The sequence below is a fragment of the Chelmon rostratus genome, chromosome 12, assembly GCF_017976325.1.
Source record: "Chelmon rostratus isolate fCheRos1 chromosome 12, fCheRos1.pri, whole genome shotgun sequence".
NCBI lineage: Eukaryota > Metazoa > Chordata > Actinopteri > Chaetodontiformes > Chaetodontidae > Chelmon > Chelmon rostratus.
In genome coordinates this window covers 15,320,122-15,341,083 of record NC_055669.1, presented here as the reverse complement: position 1 = coordinate 15,341,083, position 20,962 = coordinate 15,320,122, and the positions used below count along the sequence as shown (strand labels likewise).

The following is a 20,962-nucleotide window of genomic DNA, read 5'->3' as shown; positions in this document are numbered from 1 at the left end:
TAATCAGTTATTTTTAAGTCATTTTTCAAGCAAAAGATTGGCTTCTTAAATGTAACTTAAATTCTGCTTGTTTTGTGTCATTGTAAGTTGTATGTCTTTGGGTTTGGATCGTTTGTCGGACAAAACAAGCACTCTGAATACGTCACCTTGGACCCTGGGAAACATTCAACATGTCATCCCGTGTTAGATTACTTCAAAATGGAAATGAGAAGTAGCTGCAGCCCTACACGGGAGTATCAGCCAGCCAGAAAAAAGCCTGTCGCAAACAATTTGATTAAAGAGATTCAGGTTTCTGAAATGGTAATGGAATTGTCCATATACAACAAGGTCTCATGTTTGTCATTGAAAGTTCAGACAGAGTATGAACTTCTTCCGATTCCTGCAGCAGCTTTAAGCTAAACCAAAGATACAGATCCTTTACATAAGTAAACCACAATGTAAACATTACACTCCATTACAAGTGAAAGTCCTTTAAATAATATTACTGATGAATTTTACATATACATCCCAGAGTCCAAAAAAGTTGGAATGCTGTGTAAAACATAAATGTAACAGAATGTGATACATAGCTAATCCTTTTTGAGAAATACTGAATTGAAAACAGTAGAAAGACAATATATTTAATGTTTTACTTCACTGATTTTTGTAAATATCTGATGCAGCAACACGTGTCAAACAAGTTGGGACAGGAGCAACAAAAGAGGTTGTGGAACTTTCAAAAACACCTGTTTGGATCATTCCACAGGTAAACAGGTTGATTGGTAACAGGTGATCGTGTCATGATTGGGTATGAAAGGAGCATCCTGGAAAGGCTCAGTCGTTCACAAGCAAAGGTGAAGCGAGGTTCACCACTTTGTGAACACATGATTGTTTAAAAGATGTTACTACATGGCATCAGTGTACTGCTGCAGAAAAAGCATTGCTCCACCAGGGAGCAGTGGTGCTCCAGGGGCTGCCTCAGCCAGAATCAAACTGCACCGCATGTACAGGGCCCATAAATGGATTCATTCTTAATATTGCAGACCAGATCCTATGACATGGCAACGTGCAGCAAATGTCTATGAATTCCCTGCTGTCAAAATGAACGTGACTTTTGCACTGCAGAACATGTTGCTGGAAATTGTTCTGTGTGGCTGTAATCTTGCAGTGTCTCAAGCATCAGACCGATTTTCTACAGTGAGCCTCGTCTCTGCAGAACACAGAGGAACCTTCAGTTTGGGATTGTCTGCTAATTAAGAAACAGTGTTGCAGGCAAGGTGACAGACAGCAGCTTTTTCGGGGGGAAATGAAGATCTCTGAAATAAGCACACAGTAGGGATGCAAGGACATTTCTGTTAGTCCTGCTTAATGAAAGTCGCAGTAAGGGAAAAGGGAACACTCCATACTTTCCGATTTCGAGTCTTTTGACAGGGCTGTGGACAGGATGTGCTGCACAAACGCAAATTATGAGGCAATAAGGTTTGGTTATACGCTCATAAAATCAAACTTCTTGACAGCGAGCTTGTGAAAGCCCAAAGAGAAGAAAATCCCACTAAATGAAAGCAGTCTTCGCCGGGCTCTGCAACACTTACTGGTAGGCAGACTGTGCCACTCCTCTGGGACGTTCTGGCTGTCTCTGTCTGCAGAGACACTCAGATTTTTCTCTGCCTGAGACCCCCATCGGTCCTGCTCGCTCTCGATGAACACCACAGTATGGAGTGAACTATCAAATAAGAGCTTAGGTCCCCTCTGGCCTCTTCTGGCTGTGCTGAAGCTAAGACTAATATCTCCTGGTCTCAGGCACAGGTAGCTCAGCATTATATAACATGTCACATTACGGAGTTTTACTAGTTATGTATGAGCCATGACTGCTGTCATAATTGCAGGTGTTACTACAGAATAATTCTCCGCAGACAATGATCCAATGAAGCACACAGTATGAGCCATTTTAACTGTGTAATGCCTTCTGGTATTGATACAGTAATTACTCTTGATGTGACCCCATTCAATCCCTAGTTTCTAGAGTATGAACAGAAACACACATCGTCAAAGGTGCCAACCATGAACTGCTATGTCCCCTGTGCTTGTCCAGCTAGGGACCTTAGCTTCCTCAGTCATTCCCCATATCACTCTCATTTCCTGTCATCTCTATCACTGCAATTATCTACAACCCTGATTACAAAAACGTTGGGACACTATGTAAAACATAACAATTGAAAACAGCACAAAGGCAATATATTCAAAGTTTGACATCATCGACTTCATAGATTTTTGTAAATATCTGCTCATTCTGAAGTTGATGCAGCAACACCTTTAAAACAAGTTGGGACAGGAGCAACAAAAGACTGAGAAAGCTGTGGAATGCTCCAAAAACACCTGTTTGGAACATTCCACAGGTAAACAGGTTGATTAGTAACAGGTGATTGGGTATGAAAGGAGCATCCTGGAAAGGCTCAGTCATTCACAAGTTAGGATGGAGCGAGGTTCAACACTTTGTGAACACATGACTGTTTTAAGGATGTTACTACATGGGCTCAGGGACACTGTAAAAATGTTGTCAGTAAACACAGTTTGTTTGCAGATGATTGCATTCTGGTTTTATTTACATTTTACAGTGTCCCACTTTTCTTGTCCCGCAGTTGTAATAAAGGCAAAAAATAAAAAATTAAAAATTAAATATTCAATCTGTCATTTAAAACAAAAATAAAATAAAATAAAACAATTATATCCAACCTTCCATTCATCAGTAAGATGCTGAAAAATGAATACCTTCCTTAAACAGTACAATTAAATTCAGCAGCTCAGACTTAATTCTAATGGAAATAAGCTCTCAGTTTTTGTCCTCTTAGACCTCAGTGCAGCATTTGATATGAATGACCGTGATATCTTAATCAATCGTCTTGAACGGTCGGTTGGTCCATCTGACTGCGTGTTAAACTGGGTTAAAACACACATCAAAGGGAGAAAGTTTGAGGTCAGCCTTGGAAATCATGTGTCTGAGAAACATGACATCTCTTCTGGGGTTGCAGGGAGCTGCCTTGGTTCATTACTGTTCTCATTATACATGCTGGCACTCATTAGAGAGCACAATGTATGTTTCCATAGTTACGCTGATGACGCAGCTTTAGCTTCCATTAGTTACAATCTTTCGGTGAATGTAGTAAATGGATGAGCAATATTTTCTTCAAGTTAAATGAGGACAAAACTAAAATCCTACTAGTCGAGCCTTAAACGAAAAGAGAAATCTGAGGAAATGAACTCCATGGAGGTTACAAGTCTTGGTGTTCCTATATTCAGGTCTAAGATTCAAGTTCCACATTAACAAGGTGATGAAAACTTTAAAACAAGCTTAAGTAGCAACATTTATAAATCAGAAAGATGCTGAAAGATGCTAGAGACCTCAGCTCATTCAAAACTCTGCAGCTCGGTTATTAACCAGAACCAAGAGGAGAGAGCGCATTAGTCCAGTTTTAGCTGCTCTGCACTGGCTTCCTATAACATTCAGAATGGATTTCAAGGTCCTCCTCATTGTATGCAAAGCCCTTAATGGACTAGGACTTAGCTACAATACTAACTCCCTTGTTTGTCATTTGCCTTTAAGACTACAACAGTCATCTGCTGCTGGTTAATTGGAGGTTTCCAGAAACAGGTGAAATGAAATCGGAACTCTGGAACACACCACCTATAGACATCAGGGAAGCAGCTCGCTGAATATTTTTCAAAGAAAGCTAAAACCTCATCTCCTCACTTTAGCCTTGAACAAGGTGTGACTTCCTGATACAGGCCTGAACCCTTTGCGCTTTGCCTCACACTTACACACTGCCGCACTTCTTTTTTTGACTTTATTTCATTACGATTATTCTGTGGTTTTATTTTCCATCTTACCTTATGTATTGTCTTCATTTACATCCTTTTTCTATTTTTTTTTTCCTGTCATTATTAAGTGGATTTTATTCTGCATTCTGCCTATATTGCTTTCATTTTCTGTCCCTGTTTTAAAGTCTTTTTTTATGTGAAGCACTTGGTGCATGTGATTCATTTGTTGTGAAACACTTTCTGCTGCATTTCTTATATGACAGGTGCTATAGAGATAAAGTTTATTATTATTATTGTCGTTGTAAAAATATAACTAAACCTTTGCCTTTACATTTTTTTTGTTTAGTTAGCTTGAAAGCGCACATGTAGTGAATATTTATATAATCACAGAAGTTTACTTTAAAAAAATGACATGCATTGCTGCATTGCATGTCTGTCCAAGTGTATTTGGCCTTTAATTAACTTACTATACTATACTAATATTTACTGATTTGTGATGCAAAATAACTACAATATATATGGTGGTCACAGTTAACACCAAGATTTTAAAACAGATGCAGATCTTCTGGGAATTAACATTTGCAGATGATGAGACAAAATGTATTTAACTGATTGCATCCTTAAATAGGTGCTGGTATTAAGGTGAATGCTGTTTAGTTCAGTACATTTTTCTCCTTTACAGTTTTAAAACACTATAATTCAAAAAGGGGACAAAGTCAACTTCTAGTTATTATGTGATGTGATTACAAAATCAATTCCAGGATAGGAGCAAAATGTCCTTTTGGTTCAATCACTGAACTTCACAGAATTATTCATTTATTCTGTACGATTAGTCTGTTTTTATACAGGCTTATATAACTGTCTGAAAAGTGCAGGCATAATTTACCATAATGTTCGGTGTAGAGCATAAACAGTACATCTCTGTTTCATTTGAAGAGCTTCACTCCATAATTAAGTTTATACTATGACATAAATGCAATATTTATTCTATATTGATGCACAGCAAAACTGAGGTGTGACATGACAAATGTAATGCTTTTCTAAAATTTATGTTGGAATATTATTAATTTGTAGTTTAGTTGTGGCAAAACATATGAGCATTAACAAAGATCGAGTGGTGTCGCTAATCAAATATGGAATAACACATCAGCTGTTAATGTAAATGGTTTCTATTATAGGAACATTGACCGGATTTGGAAGCATAGGAGCCGGAAATTTTGAAGGACTGCTGAGTGGTGCAATGCAGCTTTGATTGAATTGAGTCCCTGGTTTGCAGCAGCATCGAAGGGATTCTGACTCTGTAAAGTCTCTTACTCAGCAGAAATGTCCTTAAGAGCTGGTGCACTATGGGAGCTGCACTGGTGATGCCAGCAACAAATGCCGTTCTGTAGACATTCATCATATCCACGTGATGGATGTCCATCGTTTGTCTCCAACCTGCCTGGCATTATCTTTCTGGGAATATACATTTTGTTATACTGTAGTTATCACCCACCTATTCTTCAGACAACAGCCTGGGTCCAGCATGCTGCCTCCTTTGTTTTATTTCCCCAACAACCCCACAGAATTCATTGAATGTTGCTTTAAATTCAGGAAAACCAGCATTGGAGAGTGACAGCGATTCAGGCAGAGCTCTCTCCTCCGAGCATAATTGGTCCTTTACCCCTCTCTGCCCAATTCACTGCCACACTTACTATAAATATGACCCATAAGTACATCGTCATGCAGCTTTCTTCAGCTTCGGAGGCTTTTGAAAAAGGCGTTATTTCTCAGCTGGCGTGTGGAAAAGCACATCACAGCCAGGAGCCTTTCCCACACTTCCAAGCGTGGCAAAGAGAGAGAAAGTGAGGGAGATGAAAAGAAAGCAGAGAGAGGGGGAGCAATTGTGGGAAGATGCAGCTTCCTGCGGGCTCTCATAAAAGACACCTGCCTGTCGTTTCCTTTGAACCATCTTGCCACAGAGGTTGGCAGGTGTTCTGGCCCGGTGACACTGATGCTTGGTTGAGCATTCATGCAGCGGGAGCATCCAGTAAGGGTCCTGGATATAGCACTGCTATTTTTGATCTGATTTTCCCACTCATGTTTTATTCAGACCTGGGATGCTTCAGCCCAAGAGGGCATATGTGGAACCGAGAAGGGAAGATGGATGCTTGGTTGTCTTTTGAGATGCAGGGACGTGAGTGCATCATGTGATGGCGTGAGACGCCAGTCGTGTGCCGTGTGTGTGTGTGTGCATTCGGGAGAGAGAGAAAGAGCTGGTAGAAATCTCCTGCCACTAATTATCAGCACTTTGTTAAACACTTGTGCTAATAGCCTCTAGTGTTGCTACAAACAGCTAAAAACATCACAAATTCACCAGCCGCTGCACTGGCGCCGGTCCATCTAGTTAATCTGAAATTCTCTTTCCTTTTGAAAAAAGCACTGACAGCTCGAATTTGTGATTGCAAATTCTGCTTGTTCTTGACCTTGCAGTCACATTTAGCTGCCTTTTGAATTCCAACAAAAACTGGATCATATGACCAGACTTTCTTCCACGAGAGTGTACATGCAAACCATCGCCCGAATGATGCGACACAGCACAGAATATGTGCACACATTGAGGCTCCAGTGAAATCTGTCCCAGTGCCGGTATGAAGTGTTTCTCCGACATACTGTAAATCCTCTGGTAAACCCTGCTGGCACACAGAGCTCTGCAGCAGAAATTTGTCCCGTCCCACCATGCATCTGGTGTGTATTGATTGTACTCTTTCGGACAGCGGTGCTTACTGTACGCAGGGATTGCAACACAGAGCAGCAGCAGCAGCAGAGAGAGAGAGAGAGAGAGAGGAACAGGGAGTGGTGGGTGGTGAATGAGTTGAGTTTAGCTTTTTTTAGCTTAATGTGGCTGCAACACGCAGCCAGATTTGAACATTGGATTGTGAGACAGAGAGTGCATGTACATGTCCATATACTGGGTGTTCAAGCTTGCGTCTCTGTGCTCGTTCACACGTGTAATTCCGTCTAAATTTGTCGACATATTTGAATTTTAAACCCAGAGTATGCATGATGTGTATGTATACACATCTGTTAGGGAAGTACCCCATATTATATCTCCAACAACTGCAATGCAGCCTTGTCTGGGTTTCAGATTCGTCTATTTGCATTCATGCCAGGTATAATGGCAGGAGCTCCAGCCATCGACGTCCCCACACCTCGACAATGCACACAGCTGTTCAGCACATTTGTACAGTGGGTGTGCTGTGTTTAATGTCCCATATTCCAGAGCAGACCTGAGAAGACCTTAAGCCTGTACGGACAGGCTGACCTGCGTGCAGAGGCTGCAAGGTGCATGGAAAAAACACAACAAAATGAATATCAAAACATTTTAGTGGCTAAATTGCAATATGCTGCATGATTCTTGAACATTGTTTTCATGATCTGTGCCTAAATAATACTGGCATGGCTAGAAGCAAGTTCTATTTAGAGAACATCTTTGATTTTATTATAAGTAAACAAGGTCTCCCTAGATCACTGCTTCATTTACTCATTTGTAGCACAGATGAAAAAAACAAAAAAGAGAAAAACTCTGCCATGTAGCCATTCCTGTTTAAATCACAATATAAATGCATGAATGTGCAGTGTTCACAACTGCACTGTAGAACACAACTGTAATTGCACCATGCAGTCAGTCACTCTGTTATATCAGCAACAAAGGAGTACTACCAAAAGGAGCAGAATGCAGAGAAAGAACGGATGAAGACAGAGTAAAAAGGTTAGGCTGAGTGTGAAAGCACAGAAACTCAAAGATGTCTGGTCTCTTTGGCAGGAGGATGTCGGTGGAAAATCAAGAGCTAGCTCCTGTAATTGGGAGAGTTTCTTGTGTGTAGCAGGAGTGTGCAGACAGAAAGCAGATGGGGCTGTAGTTGAGCTGCTGAATGATGGGAAAATGAGAACGAGTAGACAGCCTCTCCTAGTGAGACGGATGCTGTGTCAGCAGGCGACACATGCACATCGCAGCGACAAAGGGACCAATATGTATGCGCACGTCGCCCTCGCTGACATGCACAATGACATGCGCACGCAAACACACATGCACACGGCTAAAAACACCCCCCATAGACAAGATCCTTAGGTAAACAGCAATGATTCTGCTTCCACAAACACTGTATTCTCTCAACTGCTAGTGCAGATGACAATGTGTGTGTGTGTGTGTGTGTGTGTGTGTGTGTGTGTGTGTGTGTGTGTGTGTGTGTGTGTGTGGGGGGGGGGGGGGGGGGGGGGGGGGGGGGGTGCAAAGGCAGTAATGACTGAAATCAGACCTGTGATGTAGGTCAACCATCCATCTACACCTGTATCCTCTAATGTGTTATGACAGGTGACACGAACGCTGATAGCTGCACAGTAACTGAGGCCATTATGTTGTTATGTCTTTGTGACTGTGTGCAGGGCCATTTAACTCTGGGGCAAACTAGATTGGTGCAGACACTAAACAGGTCAACGCAATAAAGCGATATTTCATACATGCGCTCTGATTCCATTACAAGCCCACAGAGTGTCGTTTGTATGCTACAAGCCTTGTTTCTGCAAACGTGCAGCAGAGCGTGCGTCTCCACAGACGCCACCGATGCATGAACGGCCTCACTAAGCGCAGCCTCAACATCAGCGGCTTAAACACAGAGCAGTCGAGTTGGCTTCGAACCGTCAACTTGCCTCACGAAATCACCACACATCAAGACGAATTACACAACTCGGTCTTATTGAAGCAGACGCCAGACTGGCTCCTGATTAGAACATGTTTTTTTCCTCCCTGTGAAGTATTGGCTCTTTGACGAAAACAAGGATCCACAAATGTATCTACTCACAATTCATTGATCTTGGTCTCCCCTTGTGTCACTCTTTGCACACTAAATGTATTCATTTTTATGATCTATGTAGAACATTAGGCTGTGTTTTAAACTATTATAAAGATGCTGGAAAAAAAAAACAGAACAAAGAGAAACCAAAGCCACTGTCTGGTCCAGAACTACACAGAGATAATTGCTTAGTTCTTGTTTCGCAGCCTTGGCAGCTCTGGTCATTTATCATTATTAAGCACCTGGGCACACAACCACCAGACTTTTGGTTTCCTTGGCAATAAGCAAGCTAAATCCTGCTCCACTTCTTCAGGTGGAAGTGAGTCAACAGCGCTGTTGTACAAATCGCCCCCGTACCATCCTCATGCTTTGTATGAACTCGTTGTAGAGTAGGGAATATAAAAAAAAAAAAAAAAAGGAGCACAGAGACAAATGACAGTGTCCTGCCATTGACAACAAGCTTGTCTCCACAGGCCAAACACTCATTGGCAAGAGGCAGCCTAGAACTACAGAGGCTTATCTGAGATAAACATGCTGGGAGCCGTTTTTATTCAACATTCACTCATGCAGGAAAACACAACCGAGCACTCTTGCTCTTTTCCAGCAGCGCCCCAGCACACCTGGGAGCTGTCAACACAGCAGCCACGCGGCTGGCCACTGAGCAGCTGCACAGGAGAGAGGCGCAGCCACTTCACGACGATTAAACCGACGACCCTGCATTCGCAGCTCCTGGAGTCCCAACTGCTGCTGTCCTGACTTGAGATCACACAAACTCTGCTCGCTGGCCCTCTACATTAAAACACATTAGTGCTTCAATGATTAGCTGATTCATTGATTTGCTGGCTGCTTCTCAAGTGTGATGAAGATTTGCTGCTTATATCAGTGGTAGACTGAACCTGTTCGGGATTTGAGACCGTGGGCCGGACAGTACAAGCAATTCAAAGATGCTCCTTTGGGAATTGTGATGATGACTTTTTCAAGACACTTTGATATTTTATAGACCGAATTATTCAATAGTCATTCAAAAAGCTTGGTCCTTACAAGAGAAGATCCTAAACTTTAGTTAGTTTTCTGCAGAACAATAAACATTTCTCTGAAAAATGCACAATCATGTTCTTCACGTCAGTACATTCGAGCAAAACCACAGCCATCTAAAGACATTAGTAGATACAGTGTATGCTAAAAACAAAGATCCATAAAACCCCTTGGCCAGCATCCACTGTTGACTATAGGCGTGGTGCTCATCTCACACATATTGCTGAGTGGATAGATGGGTGTGACTCCAGCAAGCCCAGATGCTGGAGCAGTGATACCTCTGTAAATTTGCAGCAGCTCTGAGGAAATGTAAAAAAAAATATGTTTTGCATCCTGTATTTGAGAACACTGGCATCAAGGGAACAAACAGCGTAGGCCTTGTGATGTCATTCTAGTCATCATAACACATGTGGGTACACTCAAATCATCCCAGTGAATGAGACTAGGAGAGAAGTAAAAACATCCCTCAGAGATCATTGGACGGCCTGACTGACACTGGATCTGTTTTGTTTTTCTCGCTAACACATTCTGCTGGACGCGCTGTGCGTCTTCATTACACTGAATCCTGTTGACTCAGTCAGCATAAAATGCCAAGTCACCATGGTAACAGGGGATGCAACACGCTTCGTAAAGGGCGATGGAGCCAGGAGGCTATTCACCACGAGCATCATCGCGGGATCTATTACAACCGCTTAAAATGCGGTGATTAAAATCTACAAAACAATGCTGGACGCGCTGGCCCATCGGATCCTGTGCGCCACAGCCTCAGCCTCAGCCCGGGCTACTACAGGTCACGTTGAAGCTTCTTCCTATTATGTAACTGCGTTGAATTACATTGGTAGCAATTACCAAACGCTGCCGACACCAGGATGGACACATGAATGACATTTGAAGCAGTAATATTGCTGCTTAATATCTGAATTCCCTCAATATATATTTCTTTTTTTTGCGCCAGACGCGTCAGTAAACCTCCAGCGTCGGTCTACAAAGTTGCATAACATTTCAGTCACATTTCCCGCTGCCTTACAAGAATATCTTTATACTGCCCGTTAATGCATTTTGGAGGGCTGGATCTGACAGGAAACTATAACACCAGGATAAGAGCCTGTAGGGACATTGTTGTAAATTTTCATTCGCGTAAACCCGGAGCGTAATTAGGGTATAATTCCCCGCTCGCCCTCCCACATAAAAACATCTGGCAAAACATCTAACAAGAAGCATTTTTTTCGGGGGGAGGCAGGATGGATGGATGCGCGCCTACCTGTCCGCAGGTTGAAGGAGAGTCGGGCTTCGACAAGATATGGGGTGTCGCTCTTGGAGCGGAGTCTCCTTATCGGTCTGCGGTCTGTGCTGCTGTCTGGAGTGGTCGCCATCAATTTGAACCAGTGTCCGGGGATGACTGCTGGCCGACCGGGGGCAGACGCAGAACCACGGCCACTCACACACTGAGAGGTAGCTATGGAGGGAGAGGAGGGAGAGTTCACTCACACACACACACACACACACATACACGCGCGCGCGCACACACACACCGAGAGAGAGAGAGAGAGAGAGAGAGAGAGAGAGAGAGAGAGAGAGGCGTCGGTGGAAATCTGGCATGGATACAGTGTGAGGAAAAAAATATAAAGATGGTAAAATATGGAGAAAAACAAAGCCTACTAAACCAGAAAATCTCACTTCTTACATCTAAATCAAATGTTCATCTTGTCAACACTCTAATTCAGCAAATATAATCTCAAGATATACAGTATATAGGCCTACAGATTTAGACCTACCGGTAACATATATTTAATTTTCTAATTCAAAGTTGTCTTTACCATAATTAAGTGCACTACTGCCAGTATTGTTTTGCATGATTCAGATACAAATATCATTGAATATATGATATATATGATATGAATAAGTATAATTATTTATAATTTCTAATTATTTGTCAGAAAAGAAATCACATTGCCACACTATACCCTATACCACAACACATAACACTGCCAGTAAATGTAACGTCAATTGTCTTGTTCAACAAATTATTATAAATACCACAGAAGAAGAGATGCAACGAAATGGCAGATTTTCAGAGGGTGCAGCACAGTCTAATGTGATGTTCGGTGTGTTCAGTTCAGTTCAAACCTTTAACTGTGAAGCACACAGTACGATTTAAATGGTGAAGCATGAAGCGTTGCTTCGTCTCTATCTCGAGCAGGAGAATGAATGAATCATCCTGAATGAATGTCACTTACAGCAGTCTACCGCTAGATGGCTCTCCCGAACTGCACTTTTTTCTTCTTTTGATGTCACTTTATGTGTATTTCTCTCTCAGAGCGCTTTACGACAGTGTGGTGCGTTTACGGCCTGCCATGATAATTGCTTTGATAGAGGTAAACAAGCGAGCTCTGCGTGTTTCCCTGCTTCGAAAGTGGGAATCTCAAAAAGCGAGGTAAGTACGATAAGGTTACAAAGGCAAGTTCATTTAAATAAGCATGTTTCCATCCTGTTTTCAGCTGATATTGCCTGTAAAGACGCGTTTGGATGTGCACGTAAACGGTAGTTCCTGTATATGTGACAGAGAGCACGACATTTCATCCCGAGCTATCTTAGTTTACAAACAACAATATGCTAATGTAGCCCAACAAGGAGTTTGTAAAGGACTTCAAGTTAACTATCTGTGCTGTCGAGATGTTGTCCTATCCTAATGGTTGGTTACCTTCGAAGAAACCTGATTAAAATCAAAGATGACCAACAAACCGCCACAGCAGTGAGAGCAAATTAGCTGTAGCTTATGGAGACATGCAGAATGACTACAAATCTTTGACTTAAGTTGTAGTCTTTATACGTTTGGTTGGTGAGTGGTAGTTTTTAATAGATTAGGCTGGGCAGCCTGTAAAACTTGTTCCGACACACTTGACACACAAGTCTATTCAGGCTTGCAGGACGCACCCAATTGTCTGTTAATGTCAGTTATTGAAGGAAGCGGTCACATCTCTTACAGTATCAGTGCCAGTTGCCAGGCTTTCTCAGCTTTGTTGAGATTGCAGGTTACATTTAAGACAAGAGTATCTCGGCTCTGGTTGCACAACCAGATTACATGCATTCTTGCAGCCAACTGAGATATAAGCTTGCACATGTGCAGGCTCACTTCTGTTGAATTTTCTACCTGAAATAACCCTAAATTGTCAGAATTTTCACACTCTGTATAACAGCATCACATATTACCAGCTGTGCTTTCTTACTACACTTCACTGCAGTGACATAAACCAAACAAGTCATGTTTTTGATGGCTGCACCATTACACCCAGTAGTAAATTTGCTGAATTTTGTGCATGTTATGCCCCAAATGTAGTGTGACATATTTGGTATCTTTGCAAACTTTGGGATCCTGATAGGATTTAAGGTCTGTGGATTTGGCTGCACAAAATGAGCTTGTAAAGATCTACATTTGACTCCAGTAAAGTTAAGGTTTGAGGATGATTTGCCATCTTCATCTTCGGTACAGAACAATCACAATGGATTTAATATAAACAGAGAAAATCTGCACATCTGCACCACATACTGGAAATCAAAACAGCCAGTTGGTGAGAATAAAGACACAAGTAAAATGTGGGACAATATTTTTTTTTTCATTTTGTGTTCTCTGTCTTGTTTTTTTATGTGTCTGTCTGGTCTGCTGTAACAACAGTGACAATGCTCCTCCAAAATCGAGCTGTGTTTGCGCTTGGTCTGCGCATGTGCTCCACTAGCGTGACCACGAGAGGACCCTTGACAGACACAGCAAGGCCCAACTCAGGTAAAGTGAAAGCGATAATGCTGGTAAGAACATGTTGAAATGAATTGATTTGAGTAACACATCACAATGAGGTACAGCAGTGTCATAGCATCTTGGAAATGAGTGAAAAATCCATCAATAATTAATTAGAAATGACATGTAGTTCCTGAATAAATATTTAAATAAATGAATGAATGAACTGTGTTGTAGATATTGATAAGTTACAATTGATTCTATGATAGATTCTATGTTAATGAAGTTGTTCCTGACTCAAGAATGAAAAATCTGTGAAGGACAAAAAACTATAATATATGATGCAAACATTGTAATGCTACAAACTGTACTACTGATTAATACTCAGGCTTAGTATTAATGGACATTGTTGGGAGGACTGTTGTGAAAACTTAAAATTGTTATTGACTACCAGGCCTATAACAGTTATAAAATAAATGTCTGATAGCTATTATTTGAGCTGACTGCAATCATTTTGCAAAAGCATTAGAATCATTTCCATTCACCTGTACAAAAACAGCTGGATAAGATCGACAGAAATGTCATGTTTCCATGTCGTTTTCCACCATTTGGGGTTTGACTGGTGCTCTTTTAATGACGTCATCTCACTGGGAGGCTTTAATAGCACCTGAGTAGAGAATTAGCACCACCAACTGTTTATCTCAAAGGATTTCACTTCTAATGTTTGCATAGTGGTAGTGGATGGAAATACACATTATTTAGCATTTTCTTTTGCTGATATTCTATAAATGTGGATAAAATCAATGCTACATGTTGATGGAGACCTGGCTTATGTCAGAAATATTGCAACAAATAGTGAATTAGGTGCATTTCAATTAGCTGGTGGAGGCAAATAAACTGTCAACCTGAGCACAAAGTTCCAATGTGAGGAAAAAAGCTTGGAACAAAAGAGCTCGGCTGCCAAGACCTTACTGCTGTTGGAGAGATTGTGTTGTTTCAGCTCGTATGTGAACAGAAAAAGACAGTTAAATCACTAATTAATGTTCAGTTATAGGATGGTTTAAAAAAATATCATAAGACATTTAAAAAACTACATGTTGCTTTTCCTTTTATTTTCCCAGACATGTCTGAATTCCGCAAGGTGTTTTCCAAAGCCAAGCACATAGCAATCATCACGGGGGCAGGTGTGAGTGCAGAGAGCGGAGTACCAACCTTCAGGGGAGAAAATGAGAAGTGGAGGAAGTGGCAATCTCAGGTAGTGTCTTAAAAAGCAAAGCACACACTTGTACTTGTCTGTATTATTGGCTGTATTCCTGGCTGGGGGGGTTGTCTTTTTATTTAGGTCGAAGTTTTGTGTTTGGTCTAATTTCCAGCTGCGGTTCAGAGTTGTTGCTGTGGAGTGGGTGTATTTTATGTTTACATAATAGATCTTCACAGCTCAGTGGATTGATGTCAGCAGCAACAGCCAGAAAAGAGAGAAACGGTGTTTGTTGCATAATCTGGAATCTTGTCGTGGGCTGCAGCAAGATTTACCTCCAGGAAAGAATCAAAAATTGTCTTTCTTACAAAAAATTATGATCTCTCTCCGTAATTGGGGTGTTTTAACCTATGCTGTTTTATTATTGCGTCTGAATCCCGCAGCTTTGATTATCACCTTATTAGCCCTTGAAGTTTGACCTAAAATGTACCCCTGACGATGCTTCCCCAGGATCTGGCGACTCCAGAGGCCTTCTCTCGCAACCCGTCTCGGGTCTGGGAGTTCTACCATTACAGAAGGGAGCTGGCTTTGAACAAGAAGCCCAGTGCTGCCCATCTGGCTATAGCGGAGTGTGAGGCCCGGCTGAGGAAGCAGGGACGCTCCGTGGTTGTCATCACCCAGTGCACAGATGACCTCCACCGGCAGGCCGGGTCCAAACATGTGCTCAAGGTTCATGGTGAGAGGCAGAGTTGGGCCAGACCTGCACACTCCCAGACATCAGACTAAAAGTGACATTTCACCGGATATGATTGACATGATCATAATAATTGTGGAATGATGGTTGGAGAAAGGCTTTCTGTTGCACTGAGTACTTATTTTATAGGAAAAATCTACCTTGAAATACAACTGACATGTTTTTCTTTTAAAGTTTTGTCTACAGACAAAAATGCAGAGGATTCATTTCCCTGTGAGGATTAATAAGATATAACTGGTTCAATTCTAACAGAAACCCTGAAGCAGCTGTCAGGGATTACGCGAAACTAGGTAAACACTGCAGCACTGGAAACGGTGCTGCATTATATCCCATAGATTTACTGGGATATGGAAACATTTTGTGAGTCATAGTTGTTGTTTTTTCAACAGCATCCTATGAGCCCGCAGAGTCGCTTATTTAATGTCAGTGGACCAACAAAAAGTGTCTTCAGAAGACATTTCAGGTGTTGTTTCTCTCATTTTAATCGGTAGGTTTCATCTTTTTAAAGGTGGATTAGGCAAAAGTGCTTCCAAAATATTTGACTTCTTTGCAAAATCTTGCTTTAATTTACTATGCATGAGTCAAGATGCAAAACCATCGTTATGAGATGTTTTCTGTGACCCCAGCGGGCCGAAAAGACAAACAGCTGTGGTTTTTTTGTGTGTAACTGCAGGCAGTCTGATGGAGACGCGCTGTGTGAGCTGTGGAGAAGTGACCGTGAACAAACGAAGCCCCATATGTGCTGCCCTAAAGGACAAAGGGTAAAAGCCAGCACGCACTGATAAACATGCAGGATTTGTGGCCTGATCTCTTCAGTTTGACCCCGTACGGTATGTGCTGTCTAACCCTCTGTGTCTCTTTATGTACAGTGCACCTGACCCAGATGTTGCTGATGCCCAGATTCCTGTGGATAAACTGCCAAGGTAGGATTCCTGTCACTACATTTTCATAACACTCAGGGTCAGATTTACTAAACCTTTTGTCGTGCTCTTCTGATGCATACTGCATCTGGTGTTTTCCTTTATCAAACAGGTGCACAAACCTGAAAACCAGCCCAGAAACACGCCAAAGTGTGTAATAGAACTGCCGATCCACTAGGGGTTAGCATGACAGTGTCATGTTTTGCTACCTGATGCAAGCAGGCACCGCAGACAAGGATTTATATATAAATTAGTCAATTCAAAGGAAAAAATCTGAATATTCCATTAGACTAAAAGCAAAAAAATGTCGGTTAGTCAGTTTGGACTCTGTAGACATTAACTTAGTGTTCACTAAACTGTGGAGTCTCTGCATACTGCCAGTTGTATTCTTTCGATAAGAGAGTTGAATGCAATTACTTGGGCTTGCTCATGAGACATTGTTGTATTAACCACCGTCTCCACCCTCCACCTGCTCCACTTTGAGCTTCTGTTGGACCTGCTGCTCCATCCTGCTCAGCACCCTCTCTGTGCCAGCTCTCCCTCACCACCTGTTGCAGTGCCGTGTATATATATTTCTTAAGCTGGCCATGTCATTAAGTTGCCTCTATTGTTTTTTTATTTTCCTTATAATTCAGTTGCATTGCATTAATAATATAGATAGACATAAAGCAATAGATCATTTTTCTTAGGTGGAGTGAACCTGGTATAATTACATCATCATTTTTCTGAGTTCAGCGGGATCTCAGACGAAAGTGAACCGTGCCCTCTGACTCTCTTTCACTCATACATTGCAGTGATGTAGCAACAAGCTGCTGCCCTAGAAAATCAGTGTGAGAGCAAATTAAACAAAGAGCACAGTGCAAATTTACTCTCCGGAACTCTGGCCCCCATGACGTGGTTTTGTCATGCATCCAGGTAACCTTGAGGGGGTCATACTCAATTCCCCAGTTCTTCTGTACCATTTACTGATAGTGAGGTCAGGGCTTCCACTTGGGGTCAAATCTAGACTTGACAGGGCCAAAGAGTTGCACACTGATGAATTGAGTTTAAATTCAAATGCACACATTGTGAACAGCACTGAGAACATGAGTTACACCGTTGAACCATAAAGAACAATATGAAAGCAATTTATTTTATTTTATTTTGTCTGTGTGGTTTTCATATGTGTGACCTTTCACTGAATTGCATGGGGCAGAAAATGTTGCACCTCTGGCCAAATAATCTGCAAACATACGCTTCGTTATCTTGTGTTACAGCCAATTATTCTGTGATAATCGTCTAAGCACTGTTTGGTGCTGCTTTGTCAAGGTGTAGCGAAAGCGGCTGCCACGGTCTGCTGAGGCCCAATGTTGTGTTTTTCGGAGAAACTCTGGATTCTCACATCCTTACCAAGGTGGAAAAGGAGATGGAAATCTGCGACCTCTGCCTAGTGGTGAGTGATCCTCATGTTTACGTGTGCACACGTCGTGCCCTCCTCTTGTGTAATATTATTATGTGTTCAGAATCTGTGAAGGACTTGACCTGGGAGAGAGTGACGCTGGTGTCATTGTTCCCTGTTGTTTACCCACAGGTGGGCACATCTTCAATTGTTTACCCCGCAGCCATGTTTGGCCCACAGATTGCGTCCAGGGGCGTCCCAGTGGCAGAATTCAATACACAAACGACACCAAAAACGGAGTACTTCACGTAAGTCAGTAAAGAAACTGAGTGCATGTTGAAAACTATAAATCTGCACCAGCTATCTGGTTCTGTAACAAAGGAAGTTAGCATGAAAGTATATGAATTAAAAGCGAAGCCAGACTAGTGAGGTAATGATGCATGTGTATATTGATATTTACTGCCACCCACTGGCAGCACAGGCAACATCCCAGTATCCCACTGCAGGGCACTTTCAACTCAATGAGTGACCCTCCACCTGTTGACGTTCGGTGTTTTCTTGTTTTTCTGTGTGTGATGTGGCACAGGTACCATTTCCAGGGCCGATGTGGGACTACGCTGCCTCCAGCTTTGGCGCGACATGAGTCAGAGGTTATTTAAGAGCCACAGGAATTACTTTCCTCACAGCAACCAGTGGCTTCTTCTGCAGACTAATGCTTTCCAAGGCTGGGGCTGCGGTGTTTCGTAGCAGTTTTTTTTTAATTCCAAATATTTGCCTTAAAATCACTTCAGCTGTTGATGCTGGTAGACGGAAAGTTTACCAGAATTAAGCTTTTTAAGGCTTTGAGATGGACCTCTTAATACTTGAATATATCTCGCTAAACTGGAAATGGAATATTGTGTGATTTAAATATTGTCTGCTTAGAGTTAGGTAGGAACTATGCAGCTTGGTGTAAGAAAAGAAAATGCACTATGTATGTTGTCATTCTCATATAGGACAAATATCTCCTCAGATATTTGTGGGTATTGTTATTCATTCTTGGGTATTAGATGCTGGTGATGGACTGTCATACTCTGGATACACCGTGCTCTAAAATGATGCTGTAGATGAGAACGGTGGAAAATATTCCTCTTTTCTCTTTCCACCAAATGAACAGGTGTACAGAGCGTAATGTAATCATGTGCCTTTCAAAATTGTTTACACAACCTTGACCAAATGCTCGCTTTAAACCTCAAGTGCAAGTCAACCAATGTTACAGAGATTTAGCCAAGTGTGCACAGTTTGCTTTTGACCAAGGACGGTGAGGGTAGGGAGAGAGAGAGAGAAAGAGGGGAAACCTTTTTAATGTAGCCTGAATCAGCATCATTTCCCTCTCATGAGGTTTGACTGTGTTTATTATGACATCAGTGCAGTTACATGTCATGGATTATTCATGATACAGCTGATACATTTTTACAAATTTCAGTGTCTATTAAAAAATGAATTCATATAAATAAATAGATAAATAAATAGAAGGAGAGACATACTGTAGCACTGTGGAAGTACATTGTCTAAAAACAAAAGTAAATCTGCAATATGTTAAATAACATGATTTTCTGTTTTTTAACAACTTTTCGCTCATAAACTTCAATTTCTTATGATGTATCCTATTATTGCAGTTATACAGATTATTAAAACACTAAACATACGTTGGCTGATTTTGTGTGTTATTGTGTGCATTGAAGAAGTGGCCCGAGGCTTTCTGTGAGACAGAGTGGAGTGTGCTGTAGTGTGTGTGCACAAAATGAACAGTAGATGCCAGCATGTAGCTTCCTATCCCGACCGTAGATAATGTAGCGACATATAACGCCGGTCTGAAAGGCACACAAGAAAACACCCTCGTGTTCTCGTGGATTCTTCTCTTAGTATGCATGAGTGAGAGGAAACGCAGACTTAAGTAGCTGGGGGCCATCAGCGAACTCAGAGTTGTTACAGCTGAGCCGGGCTGAGGAAACAGAATCGGCCCCAATCATATGCTGCCAAAAATGGACGCAGTTTGAAGTGGAAAACAGTCTGACAGGGGCATCTGTTGTCCCAACTGAACCCTTACAGGGATCTCGATAAATATATTTTTTTAATTATTATTTGTAGTAATTGCTTCTGGACAGGTGGGGTTTTATTCTGTCCTTTGACTGTGGCCTTGTGCAGTGTGTCCCAATGTCTTTTTTGCCTTGTGACCTCTTATATCAAAGGGCAGATGAGCTGTCTTGTATGGTAGCTCACAGCCATTATGAGGTGTGTGTTTGTGTTTGTGAATGAGTAAATTAGAGCCAGATTCTCAAGCAGTTTGGATAAAAACTGTATAAATGCATTTTCCACTTAAAGCAATGTCAGACTGCAGCGTTAGCAGTTTTATGTCTACAACCTGTGAAAAGTTAGACATTTTTTCCATTGTTTTATTAGAATTTTTTTTAGGAAAATGCTGATTAGTGGCTTGAAAAATGTGTTGCCGATTTGTTCCTTTCCTTTCCTGTTAATCATCCCACGACCCCCCTCAGATTCATCTTGTGATTCCATGTGAGGACCCAGCTCCAAAGGTTTGGAAACAGTGTCCTCTTGCATCCTATGAGAGAACAAATCAGCTCCTAATAGTGTTCATCTTCATTGTCTGACTGGACTAACATGGTTAAATCATTCAGTGGAAACAGGACAGACAGAAGGCTGAGAGTCATTCAAATTAGCGGTGGAAGGTTATGTTCATTAGACAGTGTTATGATAATGTAATGATAGCCATAAAGGAATTATCTCAAGAGAGCTAGGGAGAATAGTACATACACACATACTGGTATGTAATCTATCTTTGGTATCTCAGGGGAGTCACTCAGGGTTAGTTCATATGCCCACTGTGTAGGTACCACAAACACATCACAGTTCCTCCACATGGGTGAAACACTATTTCCTCTCCATTATTATTCCACTGTGGCGCCTCCCCACTTGCTTTCTTTGCTCAACAATTAGCATCCAAATCAAATCCTTCTGCCTACCATGAAGTATCTCCACCTGTTAGGGTACATCATCATCATCGCTGTGATTAGATTTCCTCATTTCCTCCTCTATGACCACCGCTTCCCTTCAAGGAGAGGTAAGGCCAAGTCCCATTTGTCATCAGGAGAAAAAGTACATGGAGAGGCACTTAAGAGAAATCTCAGCCGTCTGATGCAGTCATTTCTGGAGCTGATGTGAACAAGGCTGCCAGAGAGCAGACAACTCCACTCCCAAGTCCTGTACCTCATTCATGAATGTAGTGGGGAGGGATGAAATAGAAGTGAAAAGGTTCT

At 41.7% G+C, this 20,962-nt stretch overlaps 2 protein-coding genes across 2 annotated transcripts in view; one reads left to right on the top strand and one right to left on the bottom strand.

Moving 5' to 3' along the window:
- The window catches only part of LOC121614958 (phosphatase and actin regulator 1-like), a 47,744-nt gene extending 36,739 nt beyond the window's left edge, over positions 1–11,005 (bottom strand). Inside the window, exon 1 of the mRNA XM_041949063.1 lies at positions 10,924–11,005. The gene's annotated coding sequence lies outside the window, so the exon portion shown is untranslated. The remainder of the gene's footprint in view (positions 1–10,923) is intronic.
- Positions 11,006–11,988: 983 nt separating this feature from the next.
- LOC121614967 (NAD-dependent protein deacylase sirtuin-5, mitochondrial-like) lies at positions 11,989–19,332 on the top strand. Its single transcript, XM_041949076.1, has 9 exons — positions 11,989–12,096; positions 13,336–13,443; positions 14,517–14,650; positions 15,104–15,329; positions 16,021–16,108; positions 16,217–16,270; positions 17,576–17,699; positions 17,838–17,953; positions 18,232–19,332. The coding sequence occupies exons 2-9, from the start codon at positions 13,341–13,343 to the stop codon at positions 18,302–18,304; spliced, it is 918 nt and encodes a 305-aa protein (XP_041805010.1). The 5' UTR covers positions 11,989–12,096; positions 13,336–13,340; the 3' UTR covers positions 18,305–19,332.
- The last annotated feature ends 1,630 nt before the right edge of the window (positions 19,333–20,962 follow it).